Source organism: Seriola lalandi, unplaced genomic scaffold, assembly GCF_002814215.2.
Source record: "Seriola lalandi dorsalis isolate HSWRI2012SDOR001 ecotype SW California unplaced genomic scaffold, Sedor1 jcf7180002053444, whole genome shotgun sequence".
NCBI classification, from domain to species: Eukaryota; Metazoa; Chordata; class Actinopteri; order Carangiformes; family Carangidae; genus Seriola; species Seriola lalandi.
The window spans coordinates 16,521-31,564 of NW_019523997.1; the positions used below are offsets into that span (position 1 = coordinate 16,521).

The window sequence follows — 15,044 nt, forward strand, 5'->3', positions numbered from 1 at the left end:
TCATGTGTCATCAAATGGAATCAGTCCATTACTGGTTTGTCTAGTTCTCTTTCACATCACATTGATCACCCACTTTTCTCACAGCAGTTAGTTGATTTTAGCGTTGGTACCAGGAAGGTGCAGTTTCATGACAAGTGATTACAGGAACAAGAACAACAGTCTACCTCTGGAAAAACTAGGAGCCAGGACATGTTAAGACATGGCAGATGATATCAAAATACTAGTTGCCTGCTGGGAAAAAAACAGCACATGTGCCACTGTGGCTTGTGACTTGTGTAGTTCCTCTATGTGTGTTTATGTAGTGATCACACTTTGTCAGTGTAATTTTTAGATGGCTTGTAAATACACAGCATGTCTTACAATAGTTGTAGAATTTTGTGCCTATTTACAGATTAGATAAACATCCTGTAAAAGACCAAAAAGAAAACAGAGATCGGACGATTCACATTTTCCAGATTCATCTATTTATTTTTTCATAACTTACAGAAATGACAAAAACTTACAGTTTCCAACTTCACAACACACAAAAAAAAACTAAGTATTTACATGTTTGACAAGTGCAAAGGTTTGCTTTGCAAATATTGCACTTAGCAATAAATATTATGTCGTGGGTATTCACCCAGTTTCATTTGGTTTACAGTACAATTCAGATATTTAAATTATTACACACTTCAAACAGAGGTCAGTGATGGAGCAGGTTGATTATGGAGGATGACTCAGTTGGCTTTGACAAAGGACTGGTAGAGGGACATGAGCTGGGCCCTGAGGTCATGGGCGTAAGGGTCCAGCTTTTCTCTCAGGTCCTCAGCGTAGGGGGCCACCATTTGTTTCACCAGGTTGGCTCTCTGACTTAGCTCAACCTGGACCTTCGCGGTCATGGGGGCCACGCTATCCTGGAAGTTCTGCAGATGCTGGTCCACTTTCACCTTCAGGTCGTCAGTGTAGGGTCCCATCTGAGTCTGCAGATCCTTCACACTCTGCTCCAGGCTGATCTTCAGCTCCTCGCTCTTCTGCATCAGGGTGGCCCTCAGGGCCTCAGAGTCCAGGGAGTCTGCGTAGGGGGCCAACTCCTGTTTGAGCTGCTCGACTCTCTGCTGGATCTGGGCCTTCATATTCTCGGTGAAGGGCTCCAGCTTGTCCCTGACAGAGGTCAGCTCCTGGGTCAGCACATTTCTCAGCACGTCAGCCTCTGCAGTGACCTTGGTCATCAGGTCCTGGGCTGCAGGGGGAAGCTGCTTCTGCAGAGTGACTGCATATGTGTTGGCAATGTCAGCGCTCTCTGCAAGACGGGCACTAAAGGAGGGACAAAGTAACGTTTAGCGGTTTGAGTAAAACAAATATGTGTGACTAGTAGGCAAAGTCATCATGGTCCTGTGTGTCATACAACTTACTTGACTTCCTGTCCAAACTGAGACTTTCTGATCATCTCGAGGGTGTCATCAGCTGTCTGGGTGGCCTTGGCAATGTAGTCCCAGAAAGCATCAGTCAGCACCTCCAGCTGTGGCTTGGGTGCATCAGCGTAGAAGAGGTTGGCCTGACAACCTGTTGGATGGAGATGAGATTAGTTTGAGCCGTGCATATTTTCCAGCCATTCAGTTTATTCTGATCGAACATCAAGCAATGCTGCAATGTTAAGTTATCTTTGACTTTGACATATTGAAAAAACACAAAATAAAAGCTACTTACCCGACAGCATTGCAACGGCTAGTACCACAAACACCTTCATGACTGCGTCTTGCTGAAAAACAATATGAACTAGTTAACTTTTAAGCTGCATCAACGAAGTTGAATCATTTATATTTGCCTCTTAAAGTTGTGTTTTGAAATGTAGCGTAATTCTCACCTGTTTTTGGCTTGTATATCTGTCGGGGTTTAGCGTGTTTGAGAGTGTGTCAGAGTGGTGCTTCTGTGTATATATACTGACGCCAGGTGACAGTTGTAGTCAAGAGCCCAAAGTCCAGGAGTCCCTGCCATGTTGTCACAGTGGCTCTCTTCCTGTTTCTGCTGCTTCTCACATGACTATCACAGTCACAATCTTTGTACTATACAGAGGTTACGTGCCTTTTAGGTATGTCCAGACAACAAAACCTATCTTACACCACAAGAAATACTGCAGTAGTTCTCCTCTGACCCCCCTGTAGAAAGCATTTAGGAAATAGAGATTAACTATAGTATCCACGTAGTCTAGCTGTAACAGCCTGGAAATAAATCCAGATAACCTTTGTATCCTTACACAAGTGGACTTTGTATTTGGTTCAAGTAACGTGAATAAAATAACACAATTTTTATATTAAAAAAGGATCAAAATAATCACACATAATTTTTTACAGTATCCTGCAGGTGTACTTTGTGCCAGGAGTCAATCAGTAATGGAGTCACTTTTGTGTAACACCTTCAAAAGTACAATATTTTCTACCTGGCTGTCAAAGTAGAATTGTATTTCCCTGACATGTTTACATTTCAGGTCATAATGCTGGAACTCATGGCAGATGTCAAGAGTTATTTTCAGAGAAACAGGAAGATGGGGAGATGAATACTTAAAAGCACTCAGTGTTGTCACTCTCTTTCATGGCATAAATAGATAAGGACTGGCTGTAGAAATCTCCTATTTAAGCATTAGCAAAAGTGGGAAGTCATCTGAAATACTCACAGTAAACACTGACTGAGCCCATTACATAGAAATGCATTTTTCTCACATCACAGAATGTCAGATACAGAAAAAGTCCCTCAGGAGTATAGAGTCTCACAGGAACATAAGAAGTCTCACAGGAAAATGTCTCAGATGTGAAAAACTCCTGGAGGAATTATGGAGGTACTGTGCGAAAAACTGAAACCGTATATTTGATGGTTTAAAAGTAAAACTCAATTCGATCTTAATAAGAGCAAGAAGTAACACTTAAGACTCAAATCTGATGCAACACAACCTGGATGTTCAGACTTATGGTTCTCTGCTGGAGATTGAATGTGATACAGTATACAAAATCCCAAATGTTTTTAACACATTGTGTTTTTCATTCTTAACTGAGATGTGAAAAGTCAGAGTGATACCTGTGGACATGTATCTATTTTGTCACCAGCATTTGACACTGTTACATCCATCATTTTGTTCAATCAATAGCGACAGGCATCTTTTATCGACTCCCTAAGTAGCCTTGCTATAAGTTTATCTTTATCAGAGTTATTTTGTGGTCATTGATTGATAATTTCTTAACTTTGTTTTCGTGTGATCTGTATAAATTCACATAGTCTCACATAGTCTAGAATCAAAAAACAGGAAAATCTGTCATTATTTGGACTTGGGTGTGTTCACTCATTGCAGCATTTACAGCTTCTGAACCCCCCCTCCCCAAGCACCTTTCTCATGTTGAATTACAGGGGTCTGTGTGCAACCATCTCTGTAACTTTTTCGAAACGGATGATCTGACATTCACATCCACTTCAGGCTGTCATCGGCCAGCTCTGCGGTGAGAGGAGCCAAGAACTGAATTTCTCTGTCCAGCTCTCTTTTCATTTGTTGCACAACTATTCCTAACTTCTTCTATTAGGAGGGACTGTCTGAACATGGCTGGACATAGTTGGACAACATGTTGAAAAAAACCAATGAATTACTTCTGACAGAGCAGAACCGGTTTCTGCTCTGTCAGAAGTAATTTACACATTTGGACCAGTTTGTGAAACCTACAAACAAACACAATCATACTCACTGAGAGGAATAATTGAAAAACATTAATTTACCAACATAGAATGCAATTTTTTAAACATCAAAAGAAGCAGGAGATAAATACATATTAAGTATAAAATGTTTCTCGGGGCGAAAATATCCAAATCTTTTCAATAAAATATCCTAAGTTTCAAATCTCAGACTTGAAATAGGATCTTTCCTTGTCTAAGAGAAAAATAAATTGCAGTCAAATTCTGCTTTTTTAAAAGTGGTTTCTCTGAATTGAACTATGGCACATCTGGTGTGAAACAGCAGCTACTTTGTCCTTAAGAAGCTGACGGTGTTGGAGTTTACTAACCTTTGGCCAGACTGACACATTGAGATTGCTGAACATTGGCGTGACACAGAGACTATAACCTTAAATTACCGTGACGTTAGCAGGCAAAATGTCAAGTGAACAGAGACAATAAAACAGCTACCATATATCTAATCAAAGCTGGACATCAAAGAAATTAAAGGGGGAGAGGTTTTTCTGTCTTGGCAGAGAGTTATCTGTGTCTGAGAAAAAAAACAGCGAAGTGATTACACAGACCTGTGAGGACAGAATTTGTTTTAGGTTAAACTTATGGATTTTTTCACACTCCAACACTGATGAATCACACGTACATGTAGGTAGTTACATCAAGTAAGGCAATTAAAAATGAAAATCTGCCAGACAATCACTAATATATGAAGCTGCAGAAACTGGGTTATGTACTCGGGTTGGATGTGCATTGGTGTAACAGTATGGGCTTGTGTCTGTATGCTGCAAGGATTCTCTGGCACAGGATGTCAGTGAAGATATTAGGGTGACAGCAAGGCACTAGCACGTGGACTTTGGGATCATTACCTTCTGGCTTGCTATATAAGCTGCAAAACTTCACCAGCTCAACACAAGCGCTGCCAAGTGGACTTGCAGATACACTCGCAAACTCAGGTAAGATGGAGAAATAAGAGGTGCTGTTTGAGTGTCTACCGCTCGCCTCGGTGACTTACTGGTATTTTCTTGTCTTTAAGGTGTAAGAACCATGAAGGTCCTTGTTGTGCTCGTCCTTGCCGTTTTCACTGGTGAGTATGACAGCAAAAATATTATTATTCTATTGTAAATTTTGGAGTATGAGAAAAATATCAACTGGTATTTTCAAGACAAAGAACTACAAGCCTTGGTGAGGGTTGAATATGCACTGTGCACTGTCAAACCTAACAACAGGCTGTCTTGTCTCCATCTAACAGGCTGCAATGCCAACCTCTTCTATGCTGATGCACCCAAGCCACAGCTGGAGGTGCTGACTGACGCTTTCTGGGACTATGTTGCCAAGGCCACCCAGACAGCTGACGACACCGTCCGGATGATCAGGAAGTCCCAGTTTGGACAGGATGTCAGGTAAGTTCTACAGAATGTGAGACCATGTGTGACATGCTAATAGTGTAAAGAACTGGACACATGGCAACGGAGATACTATTCTTAAACAACTAGAATATGAGCTTTAGACTAAACTTCATCTCAATGTTGCCTTTCATGTCTAGTGCCCGTTTAACAGAAAGTGCCGATGTAGCCAACAAGTACGCAGTCAGCCTCCAGGAACAGCTTCCACCTGCAGCCCAGGATCTGATCACCAAAGTCACCACAGAGGCCGATGTGCTGAAAGAGCGTGTCACCCAAGAGATTAGCACAGTCAGGGTGAAACTGGAGCCCTTCACCGAGGACATGAAGGCCCAGATCCAGCAGAAAGTTGATCAGCTCAAGCAGGAGTTGGCCCCCTACGCAGACTCCCTGGACTCCGAGGCCCTGAGGGCCACCCTGATGCAGAAGAGCGAAGAGCTGAAGATCAGCCTGGAGCAGAGTGTGAAGGATCTGCAGGCTCAGATGGGACCCTACACTGACGACCTGAAGGTGAAAGTGGACCAGCATCTGCAGGTCTTCAAGGAGCGTGTGGCCCCCGTGACCGAGCAGGTCCAGAGTGAGCTGACTCAGAGAGCCCAGCAGGTGAAAGAAATTGCCACCCCCTACGTTGATGAGCTGAGAGAGAGGCTGGACCCCTACGCCCAGGACCTCCAGGCCCGTCTCACCACCCTCTACGAGTCCTTTGTCAAAGCCAACTAAGTCAATCTCCACCTCATGTTTAACAGAAAGAAACTGCATCTAAAGAAACACAGTTCTCTGATTTCAGGGACACATCCATGTTGATACAACAATATGACGACACAAGCTCACCACCTTTTGTGCTATCGAGATGTCTATAGCTATATTTACAGTGTTAAAAATAGATAAATTATAAATATTGAATGTTGGTCTGTGACCACAGTGTTCTCTCCCCATATTATGGGAATAAAGTGAAATCAAAACATAAGCGTGTGAGTCTGTTGTGGTTTTTACAAAGTCACGAGGAAATTATTAATGAGTGATGATGAGGTTTCAGGATGTCAGATGGGTTTCTTTGCAGGCAACGTCACTATATTAATATCAAATATCAAATTTAAATGAAAAAATTATGAATAAATGAAAAACAATTAACAAAAGCTCTGTATAACAAAACATAAAGAATAGAAACTTATTTGGACTTGGCTGTTGCACAACAGAGGGTGAAACCAATCTCAAAGAATGAGTGCCCTCTGGTGAACACATACTGTAGAGTCACTTCAATGTATATATTCCCATGCTCATATGGACAACAGCCAGTTTTTAAATGTTGACATTTATGAGAAAGCATGAAACTTTATATTTTAAATCCAAAGAAGTTAAACACACACACACACACACACACACACACACACCACCCCCCACCCCTCCCCCTGCCTGCCACACCCTGTTGAGATTGAGATGTGGATATTGGACAGGGCATGTCCAGGTTTGTCCCTGCAAGTCTAGAGGTTCATAAAAACATTGTGCTTCCACCTTGTTTTTTTAGTTTTCCTTTTGTGCCTCAGTCCCTGCTGCACAGATCGCTCCCACGCTGCCTTACCCAGTGGCAAACAACATTCCTCTGTTCTGCCCCCAGCTGTCACAGGCTCTCCACAACGTTAACCCTCCAAGCACACACACAGTTTGTCTGATTACGCCAAAGCTTTTAGTTATATTCTGATTGTGTTTATTTTAAAACTTTGAATATCATTCCTGATGAGTTAACATACTGTAAATATTTTCTGGGTTTCACTAGGTTTTGTTTTTGGTGTCGTTTTGTACTTTTTCACCTGCAACTGTTAAAACATGATGAACTGGAGGTTTTGAAAGCCGTCATAGTAAAGAAGGGTCAGAACACATCCTGAAAAGCAAAAATAAGATGTTAATTATTTTACCTCATGACTTTTCTTGATTTATTAAAACATGTAATTGATGGAGCAGAATGCCAAGATTAGTGCCAAGATTTGAAATTTTTACATGATGTGTTACATTTCTGAGGCAGTCATCATTGTTTTTACTTTTAATCGTGTCCCTGAATGAATCTTTGAAGTTTCACCTAATGTTCAAAGCTGGATGAAACGATAAAATTACAATTTGGGAAATATGACTATAAGCTTTCTTTCTGAGACTCAGATGAGAAGATTGATACCACTCTGATGTCTGTATAAAACATATGAAGCTAAGAGACCAAATATTCAAATATGACAGAATTTTCCCTAATAAGTGAAATTTAAAGGTGCTAGTAGGTATGAGAGGCAGACTAGCTGTTTCCCCTCGGCATCCAATTTTTGGGTTAAGCTACAACTAACTGGTTGCTTGAGCTGCTCATCTAACTATCAACAAGAGAAGAGAAGAGAAGGTCACCCAAAATGTCTAAAACTAATCCTTTAATATGATGTAATTAACAGTGATTTTGCAGAATACTCAGCCAAATAAAAGTGATATTTAAAATGAAAATGCATGTCTCCAACCAATCAAATTTCTGCATAGTTTGAGCTCCTTTACACCCCAGGCTTTATCCCTTCAGCCTACAATGATAAGTACACCATTAGCTTACCATCTCACCCTGAGCATTAGCCTTATGCATCAAACTTGTGACCCTTTCATTACAGAAAGACGGTGCAATAAACTCAGCAGCCCTACTCAGACATTTGGCTCTGTCAGCACACATCTCCATCAGCTGATAACACTCTGACTCAGAACCAAATGATGGAGGGGGGTATGCTACAGGAAAAACACTCAATTCTGAACTCGAACACCCAGTTCAACAGCTCTTAACCCACAGACGTTAACTGCAGTAACCTCGCTGACTCATCAACAGATGTCTTCTTGTTCGCTTTAGGGTGAGATCATCCAGATTTAACCAAAAACCAAATTCTTCAAACCAGCTTTCAGAGAACAACATCATCAGGCTGGGGTTACTTTGGTTCAAACTATTTAAAGATGCCCTCTCACACACTCCCTCCTTAGACATTAGACATTGCTTCTGTTGTTGCAGAGAGAAAGGAGAAGCAGCTGTAGTTTAGATGACTGTGTCAGATATTTTACTGTATTACCTCACGGTTCTTGATTCTGTTTCACTTCCCCGTGTGTCTTCTGTCTCTTTGTCCTGGTAGCACTGTTGGTTTATGTGGTCGGGCTTGTAATCTGTCTTGTTACATGTGCACTGGTTGGTCACTCTGGTTCATGCACTCTGCGCAAAAAAACCCACAAAATATCTTGTCAGCGTCTGTCATTTCTGTATTATAGTAGCTGTAGTGAAAAGAAACAAAACTAAACATATTCCTCTGAAATAAGACGGGATAACAGCATCTTGATCAGAGTGTAAAACCTAAGAAGTTGTTGCATTAGAACGGTTTGCTGAGAATAATTGGATTAAAATACTGATCTTGACTTGTGTGTTTGAACTGGACTTGGCTTGTTATCTATCCGAACATATAGTATCTTCCTGTGTGTGACACACCTCCTCAAGTGACTCACTATCGTCATGAAATTCTGAGGTCGAAGGTTTTTTTGTTTTTAACAGAAAGGTGACACCTAAACATGCTGAGTTTAAAGGGGAAATTAAACTGTTTCACCTCATTGTTCTCTACAAGAGTGCAAAGAACATTTTCATCTATAACAAAATAGCTGGACAATGTGGTAAAGTCTCCTAACCACTAAACACATACTCTTTGGGTTATCACATGTTATCATGTTCTCACGCTAATTACCTGACCAAGTGTAAACTTTGTTCTTGTGTACAGATGTGTTTCTGTGAAAAATTACAGAACACAAAAATCTGTTGGGTTGACAACAGAGAGGTCGAGTCCTAAAGAGCAAAGGTCATTACACATGGGCAGTGAAGGAATCAGAGTTGAACTTGATAGCAAAAGACACATGTTTTATAAAGACTAATGGCAGCAAAAACATACACTAACATACAGTATGCCATGGCTGGTAGGGTGTAGCCTAACTATTTATCTGTGACTGATAACATGATGTGTCATTAAAGAAATAAGCCAATTTTCTTCAAATTACACAACATAACAGTTGAAGTGTGGGTCATACAATGTTTCTCCTACTTTCCATGCAGCCATCAACAGGAGGCCCAGCCTCTCACCTTCAGTGAATGTAACACCATGTGGAGCACTCACTGAGCTATGAAACACCAACTAAGATCCTTGCTGCTACCATCTTTAATGTTTCCTAGTAGTGTCGTGCAATAAGATATCAATGACATCTTATCAATGACATTCTCTTTTAAATAGGTTTTTACTTAGGCCTTGTGATTCAGTGGTGACACTTTTTTTGACATTAGGGAAGTCTGTGTTTGATTCCTTGCCAACAATGATTTAAAATCTTTGTCATAACAAGAAAATAACAGGTCAGTCTAATGGAGAGGCCAAGTATGGATCTGTGTACGATGGAGATGGCAGTCCAATAATAATATGCACCAGTGCTCCTGACATTAAACAAATATTTGTTGCTCAATAGGCTGCATTGAACACTTTCTTTCTTCATCAGCCTTCCCCTTTCCCAAGCCAATTTCAAAATCCTGGAAATTTGTTGGAAATAACTTTCTTATGTGCAAAACTGACAACATAAAAAGAGACAGATTGTGTGATTGTGTAATTTACTTCTTTTGTTCATTGTCATGATACTGCTTAACCTATGAAACTACTTTTTTCACAGGTTATAAAATAGTTTAAGTTCTCTGTATTTTATTACCCATAATCCCCCTTTTGAACAGGGCTTCCTGCACCTGAGTGTATCCCCAAGCCTGAACATGCCCATCATGTAATCCTGACACCTTATTTGTACTTCAGGCACCCACCGGTAATTTATAGCTGTACTTCATATAGTTGTATTGTTAAGCAAATACATTACATAGACTTTTGGAGCATATGATCTGAGTACAGAAAAATCACATGTTCTCCATTTACCATTGGAACTACAAGGGTGGGACTGTTATGCAAAAATGCCTTATGTGTTGGGGGTTGTGTGTCTGTCAGGGGTGGATAGATGAGGTGTGAATGGTTGGAGGAGGCAGAGCATTTTGATAGAAATGCAAATGTGATCGTTTGAATTACATCCTGGCATTTATATTCAAATGACACCACTTGGTGATAATGAACACCAAACCTGCGAAGTGAAGTGAAGATTTCAAATCTGTGACTTAAGTAAAGGTAGCAATATTACCCCACAGTATATACAGTAACACTATAGCTTCAGCTCCACTGGCTACAACATGAAAACTCTGAATGCAGTAATCAACCAGTAATAGCTATCCAACAATATAATATTCAGTATAATAATATTAGTGTGGCTATTCTGCTGCAGAATGTGGACGATTTGGTACTTCACATTTTGCTGTTCATAATCTAGACTTTTATTCAAGACTGAATGCAGGACTTTTACTTTCATGCTTATGCTGTATTTCTTTTTTGTTTTTCTGACTCTAGCTAAAGGTCTAAATACTGTTTCCACCTGTGTGTAAGAAAGTAGCATGTAATGGGGGAAGTAACACCTGAAAAGTAGGAAAGGTTCATTGTTTTTTAAGAATTGTCAGCTGTCTGAAAAACAAGAAAACAAAGTAAGCACAGAAACATTGAGCGTGGGCGTGAAACTTTTACCCCGTTATTTCTTGTGACAGCCCTGTTGCTCAATCGCCCCCTCAAACAATGCAAACCGGTGAGAACTTCGGACAATGTGTTGGGGGCACGTTGCGTGGAAGGAAACAGGATTCGGTGCAGACAAATCATCATCATCACAACCACCACGTGAACGCGTGCGCGCGCCAGCATTATTCACCCCCCACCCCCCTCCCCTCCTGCGACAGACGCAGCAGGAGCAGCCTCCTGGGACTGTATAAAAGCCCTCAGTCACCGGTCAGGGAGCACGGAGGAAGCTCATTCTCTCAGGTGAGTGAAGAGACCGCGCAGCATGCAGAGACAAAGACCATCCTATTTAATACTGGCATGCTTAGTCTTACTTTATTTTTATTTGCTAAAATGCTCAGTTACTGGATGTGACTATAATTATTTACATCTATGTGTTTCCTTGTTAAAATTGTGTGACCCGAGTTTACTGTTTTCTGTAGCTACATGCTTAAATTGTAGTTATGGTTAAAAATGTCAAGTTTGCTACATGTGTTTGTACTTTATTGTTTTTTTTTTTTTTCTTTATTTTACAGGTGAATCTGTCTAACAACCATGAAGGCTGTAGCTCTGATCCTTGCTCTGGCAGTCATCACTGGTTAGTGTTGTTGTAGTTTAAGGTTTATCAACAGCATCTGTTTCTGCATCTGATGTGTACTAATGTATTTAATCCATGCTTTCCACATGTGCCCATAACAGGCTGCAATGCCCGTGCTGTGCGCCAGGCTGATGCCTCCCTAACCAGTTGGGAGGATGGCGTGGATCGTTTCTGGCAGTACATCTCTGAGATGAACACACAAGCCGATGGAGTGTTGCAGCACCTTAAGACCTCTCAGTTCAGCAGGGAGCTAGAGTAAGTTAACTTGAACAATTTATCCTTCTCTTGCATTCTCATTTTGTATAAGAAGTGATTAGTCCACCTCCTTATTTCCAAATGCTCCTGTGTTGTCCAGATCGCTGTCTTCTTCTTCTCTCTTCATGCAACCCTTACATCTCCTAACCAACCTTTTGTGTTTGCATTATGCTCGCACTCCTAAGTTGTCTCATTAAAGACCATCTTGTTGTTCTGTTTCCAGCACGCTGATCGCTGACACCATGGCAGAGCTGACAACCTACAGAGATGACATCCAGGCCAAGCTGGGTCCCTACACTGACGCCTCCACTGGTCAGATGTCTCAGGACCTGCAGCTTCTCGCTAACAAACTGCAAAATGACATGCTGGATGCCAAAGAGCGCAGCACTGAGTATCTGGGTGAGCTCAAGACCATGATGGAGCAGAACACTGACGATGTCCGCAACCGCATCGGCACCTACACCAACAAGCTGAAGAAACGCCTGAACAAGGACACCGAGGGAATCCGCAAGTAAGTGGGGTGGAGGCTTTCAGACTTAAAAAAAAACAACATTTTCTTGTTCTTGTTAATATGAAACCTAAATGTCTCTTTTTCTTCTTCCCCACCAGCACTGTGGCCACCTACCTGAGTGAGCTTCAATCCCGCACTTCCCAGAACATGGACATCGTGAAAGAGAATGTTGAGCCCTACGTCCATCAGGTCAGCGACACCGCCACCAAGAGGCTGACTGACATCTCCTCCATGCTGAAGAGCCAGGCTGAGGGTCTGGGGCAGCAGTTGGAAACCCAGGCTGAGACCCTTAAGACCCAGATGGAGGCCACCGCACAGGACCTGCGCACCTCCCTGGAGGGCAAGATCGACGAGCTGACCGAGCTGCTCGCCCCCTATGCCACCAAGATCCGTGAACAGTTTGAGACCATCATCGACAAGGTCAAGGTGCCCGCCACCAACTAAAGAAAGACTCTCAGGGGTTTTTAAGGGTTGTAGATGGTTGGTGGTTGTAGAAGGAGAAATGTGTAAACATCTGATTTCTTTATACCCTGGAAAAGAGGGGAAAGGGGGAAGTTGAGTTACTGATGATATCTTCATTTTGGGTGCTCTACCTTCAGGGTCAAGAGGGTTGATGAGAGGAAGGAGGGAGGATGAGGTGCATCTTTTACAGAACAGTCAGCAGAAAAATGTCTGTTTGGGTTCTTTCCTCTGCGTAGTCACCCTCTCTTCTTCTTTTATCGACGCCCCTTTTGTCACTGAACACAAGCACCACAGCTAATAACAGCCTTCAATACACAAACAGGAGACAATTATTTGTAATATGCTTTGCTTTTCTACTTTGAATTAACTGTTCTAGCCCACTACCCCTGCCCCCTCCCTAAATTTTGTATTTTGTTTCCTACCTTTTGTTTGGTTGTAAATATAACTGCTGAGTTTGAGCCTCAAAGGCAGGGATCCCATCCTGTGTCATCCCCAAAATGAACCAAACACAAGTGTCTTTCATTTCAATAAATGCACTGAATTATGATGATCAAAACACTGGGGCACATAACACAGTAATGTGTCTTCTACTTCTTCTAGAGCCAGTGCTCAACCACAAAAGTGCCCTTCCTGTATTGTCTGCATTTCTTGTTGCTGTTGTGCTTCACAGAGAAGTGGAATGTAAAATGACTTGAGGCAAATATGACAATCAGTGAATAATAAGTGTAATGCTGCCTGTTCTTAAGCCTGAGTGTAGAGTGTCCCTTGTGTTTCACATGTCATATGCTGCTCACTATAAGTGCGCTGCCTGTGGCTGCAGTGTGCTGAACAGTGCTGAGTGAATAAAGATACTAGAAAAGATGCCCTGTTTCCGCTCGTTTGTGTCTCTGATCAAACATTGAACATTATTAATCAAAATTAGGCTACACAAAGTGGAGACTCACTGTCAGCCATTCACTGTCGTACATTTAGTCTCAAGCACTCTGAATATAAAGACAGTGTCTAAAATAATCACCAAATGTGCCGAAATCACCATCCTGGAAACTTCTAAAGGACTTAAAGCCCCTTGGTGCTGCACTTCTGGAAAATATACCTGTCACGTTTTCACATTAAGCAGTTGTTGCATAAGCCAACGTGGGGCAACACATTACATAAGGCCATTTATCTTTTGCAGTTTTTAACCCAACTTCTGACACACACACATGAACACAGAAGCCCACCTCTACTTCTTCGCTGAACTGTCTCCTTAACTTACTGTTCCCACAAATGTAATTCATCCTTAAGTAAAAAAAAAAACAGGTATTCTTTACTCCCTCCCTGTACCTGTACTCTACCCCAACCACCTTCTGTTTCTCATCAGCCCCCCTCAATAGGCAAAACCCTCAGCCTACTTTTTTTCTAGCCTGGACTTGTTAAGATCTGCTCCCAGATTCCTTTCTTTTAAGATCCCAGCAGGCGTTTGGGAACATTCTGTGCCCCAGATTGAATTATCTTCATGGTGACACCGTTTTTATCTTGGCTTGGTTCGAGTTATAACACATGCATCAGCGCGTTTGTAAACACATATTTGCACAGGCATGCCAACAAGAGACATTCATTCATGCACAAATACTGTTTGTAGACAGTGTGCATATCATTAATCTGCAATGTCCGTCTCTGGCAGGGAACCATTTGTACCTCACTCTTGACACTCTCAGCTATTAAATGAAGGTAACATGCCAAAAAAAAAAGAAATGTAGAAAACTGGGCATTTCTACATTTATTTGGATTTTTTCTGATAATATTTAATAATACTTTCTGATATATTTCTTATGACCATTAGCAAACATAACTGCCCCCAGCAGAAACATTATTACACTAGTGATTTGAGTGCCATTAAATGTAAAAGAAATCCAAGTTTAGGATTTTCAGCTTGCTACACATCTGGACCTGCCTAGGGGGAAAAGATGGTCATCATCGTCCTAAACTCGGATAACTCACTCTTGCAGTCAAAGTTATGCTCTTCCAACTCAGCAGGATTTTTCCTTTGAAGTGTGGAGCAGAGGCCAGCAGAGGACACCATTTGTCCCTTGTTCTTCTCCTCTCCTCTCCTCTGACCCCTCCACTTGAATCCATGCTGCATGAAGATGCAGCTGTGTTTTCTTTTTTAGAAGATTAAGTAAACTACATTTGCTTCATAAAGAAACACAAACTCAGTGAGTGTCAAGAACAGAACACATATTGTAAAAGATTGATTTGAAATCACAGAACTGGTATTTGCCTAAGAATCACTTGAAGACATGTTTAACTAAGGACACAGAAACTGAGAACTAGAATTTATATGATATGAATAAATAAAAGGATTTTATTGTACTTTTGAAGGGGGGGGGCTAGGAGTCCAAGACATGTACCACATAACTATAATGTCCATAGTGTGGATCCAGCTGTGGATCTATATTTCTTGTAATCCACACCTCTCTCTGTTCCCACATTTCATG

At 41.5% G+C, this 15,044-nt stretch overlaps 3 protein-coding genes across 3 annotated transcripts; 2 read left to right on the plus strand and 1 right to left on the minus strand.

Annotated features, from left to right (window-relative positions):
* Window positions 1-441: 441 nt before the first annotated feature.
* Window positions 442-1,964, minus strand: LOC111651132 (apolipoprotein A-IV-like). Its single transcript, XM_023401086.2, has 4 exons — window positions 1,844-1,964; window positions 1,687-1,738; window positions 1,392-1,542; window positions 442-1,293 (listed from the first exon to the last, which is right to left on the minus strand). Exons 2-4 carry the CDS (start codon window positions 1,724-1,726, stop codon window positions 717-719), a joined length of 768 nt encoding a protein of 255 aa, XP_023256854.1. The 5' UTR covers window positions 1,727-1,738; window positions 1,844-1,964; the 3' UTR covers window positions 442-716.
* A 2,592-nt stretch (window positions 1,965-4,556) lies between these two features.
* Window positions 4,557-6,051, plus strand: LOC111651129 (uncharacterized). Its single transcript, XM_023401083.2, has 4 exons — window positions 4,557-4,637; window positions 4,718-4,768; window positions 4,934-5,084; window positions 5,228-6,051. The coding sequence occupies exons 2-4, from the start codon at window positions 4,729-4,731 to the stop codon at window positions 5,802-5,804; spliced, it is 768 nt and encodes a 255-aa protein (XP_023256851.1). The 5' UTR covers window positions 4,557-4,637; window positions 4,718-4,728; the 3' UTR covers window positions 5,805-6,051.
* Window positions 6,052-10,926: 4,875 nt separating this feature from the next.
* apoeb (apolipoprotein Eb) lies at window positions 10,927-13,428 on the plus strand. The gene is made up of 5 exons (XM_023401079.2): window positions 10,927-11,005; window positions 11,278-11,339; window positions 11,441-11,594; window positions 11,818-12,105; window positions 12,204-13,428. The coding sequence occupies exons 2-5, from the start codon at window positions 11,297-11,299 to the stop codon at window positions 12,547-12,549; spliced, it is 831 nt and encodes a 276-aa protein (XP_023256847.1). The 5' UTR covers window positions 10,927-11,005; window positions 11,278-11,296; the 3' UTR covers window positions 12,550-13,428.
* The last annotated feature ends 1,616 nt before the right edge of the window (window positions 13,429-15,044 follow it).

Bases quoted from the DNA above. Each gene is read 5' to 3' on its own strand.
- LOC111651132 (XM_023401086.2), bottom strand. From the start codon at position 1,726: ATGAAGGTGTTTGTGGTACTAGCCGTTGCAATGCTGTCGG. The intron at 1,543-1,686 runs GTAAGTAGCTTT...TCCATCCAACAG, and splicing joins AGCCGTTGCAATGCTGTCGG to GTTGTCAGGCCAACCTCTTC. The intron at 1,294-1,391 runs GTAAGTTGTATG...TCCCTCCTTTAG, and splicing joins CAGTTTGGACAGGAAGTCAA to TGCCCGTCTTGCAGAGAGCG.
- LOC111651129 (XM_023401083.2), top strand. From the start codon at position 4,729: ATGAAGGTCCTTGTTGTGCTCGTCCTTGCCGTTTTCACTG. The intron at 4,769-4,933 runs GTGAGTATGACA...TCCATCTAACAG, and splicing joins CGTCCTTGCCGTTTTCACTG to GCTGCAATGCCAACCTCTTC. The intron at 5,085-5,227 runs GTAAGTTCTACA...TTTCATGTCTAG, and splicing joins CAGTTTGGACAGGATGTCAG to TGCCCGTTTAACAGAAAGTG.
- apoeb (XM_023401079.2), top strand. From the start codon at position 11,297: ATGAAGGCTGTAGCTCTGATCCTTGCTCTGGCAGTCATCACTG. The intron at 11,340-11,440 runs GTTAGTGTTGTT...TGCCCATAACAG, and splicing joins TGCTCTGGCAGTCATCACTG to GCTGCAATGCCCGTGCTGTG. The intron at 12,106-12,203 runs GTAAGTGGGGTG...CTTCCCCACCAG, and splicing joins GACACCGAGGGAATCCGCAA to CACTGTGGCCACCTACCTGA.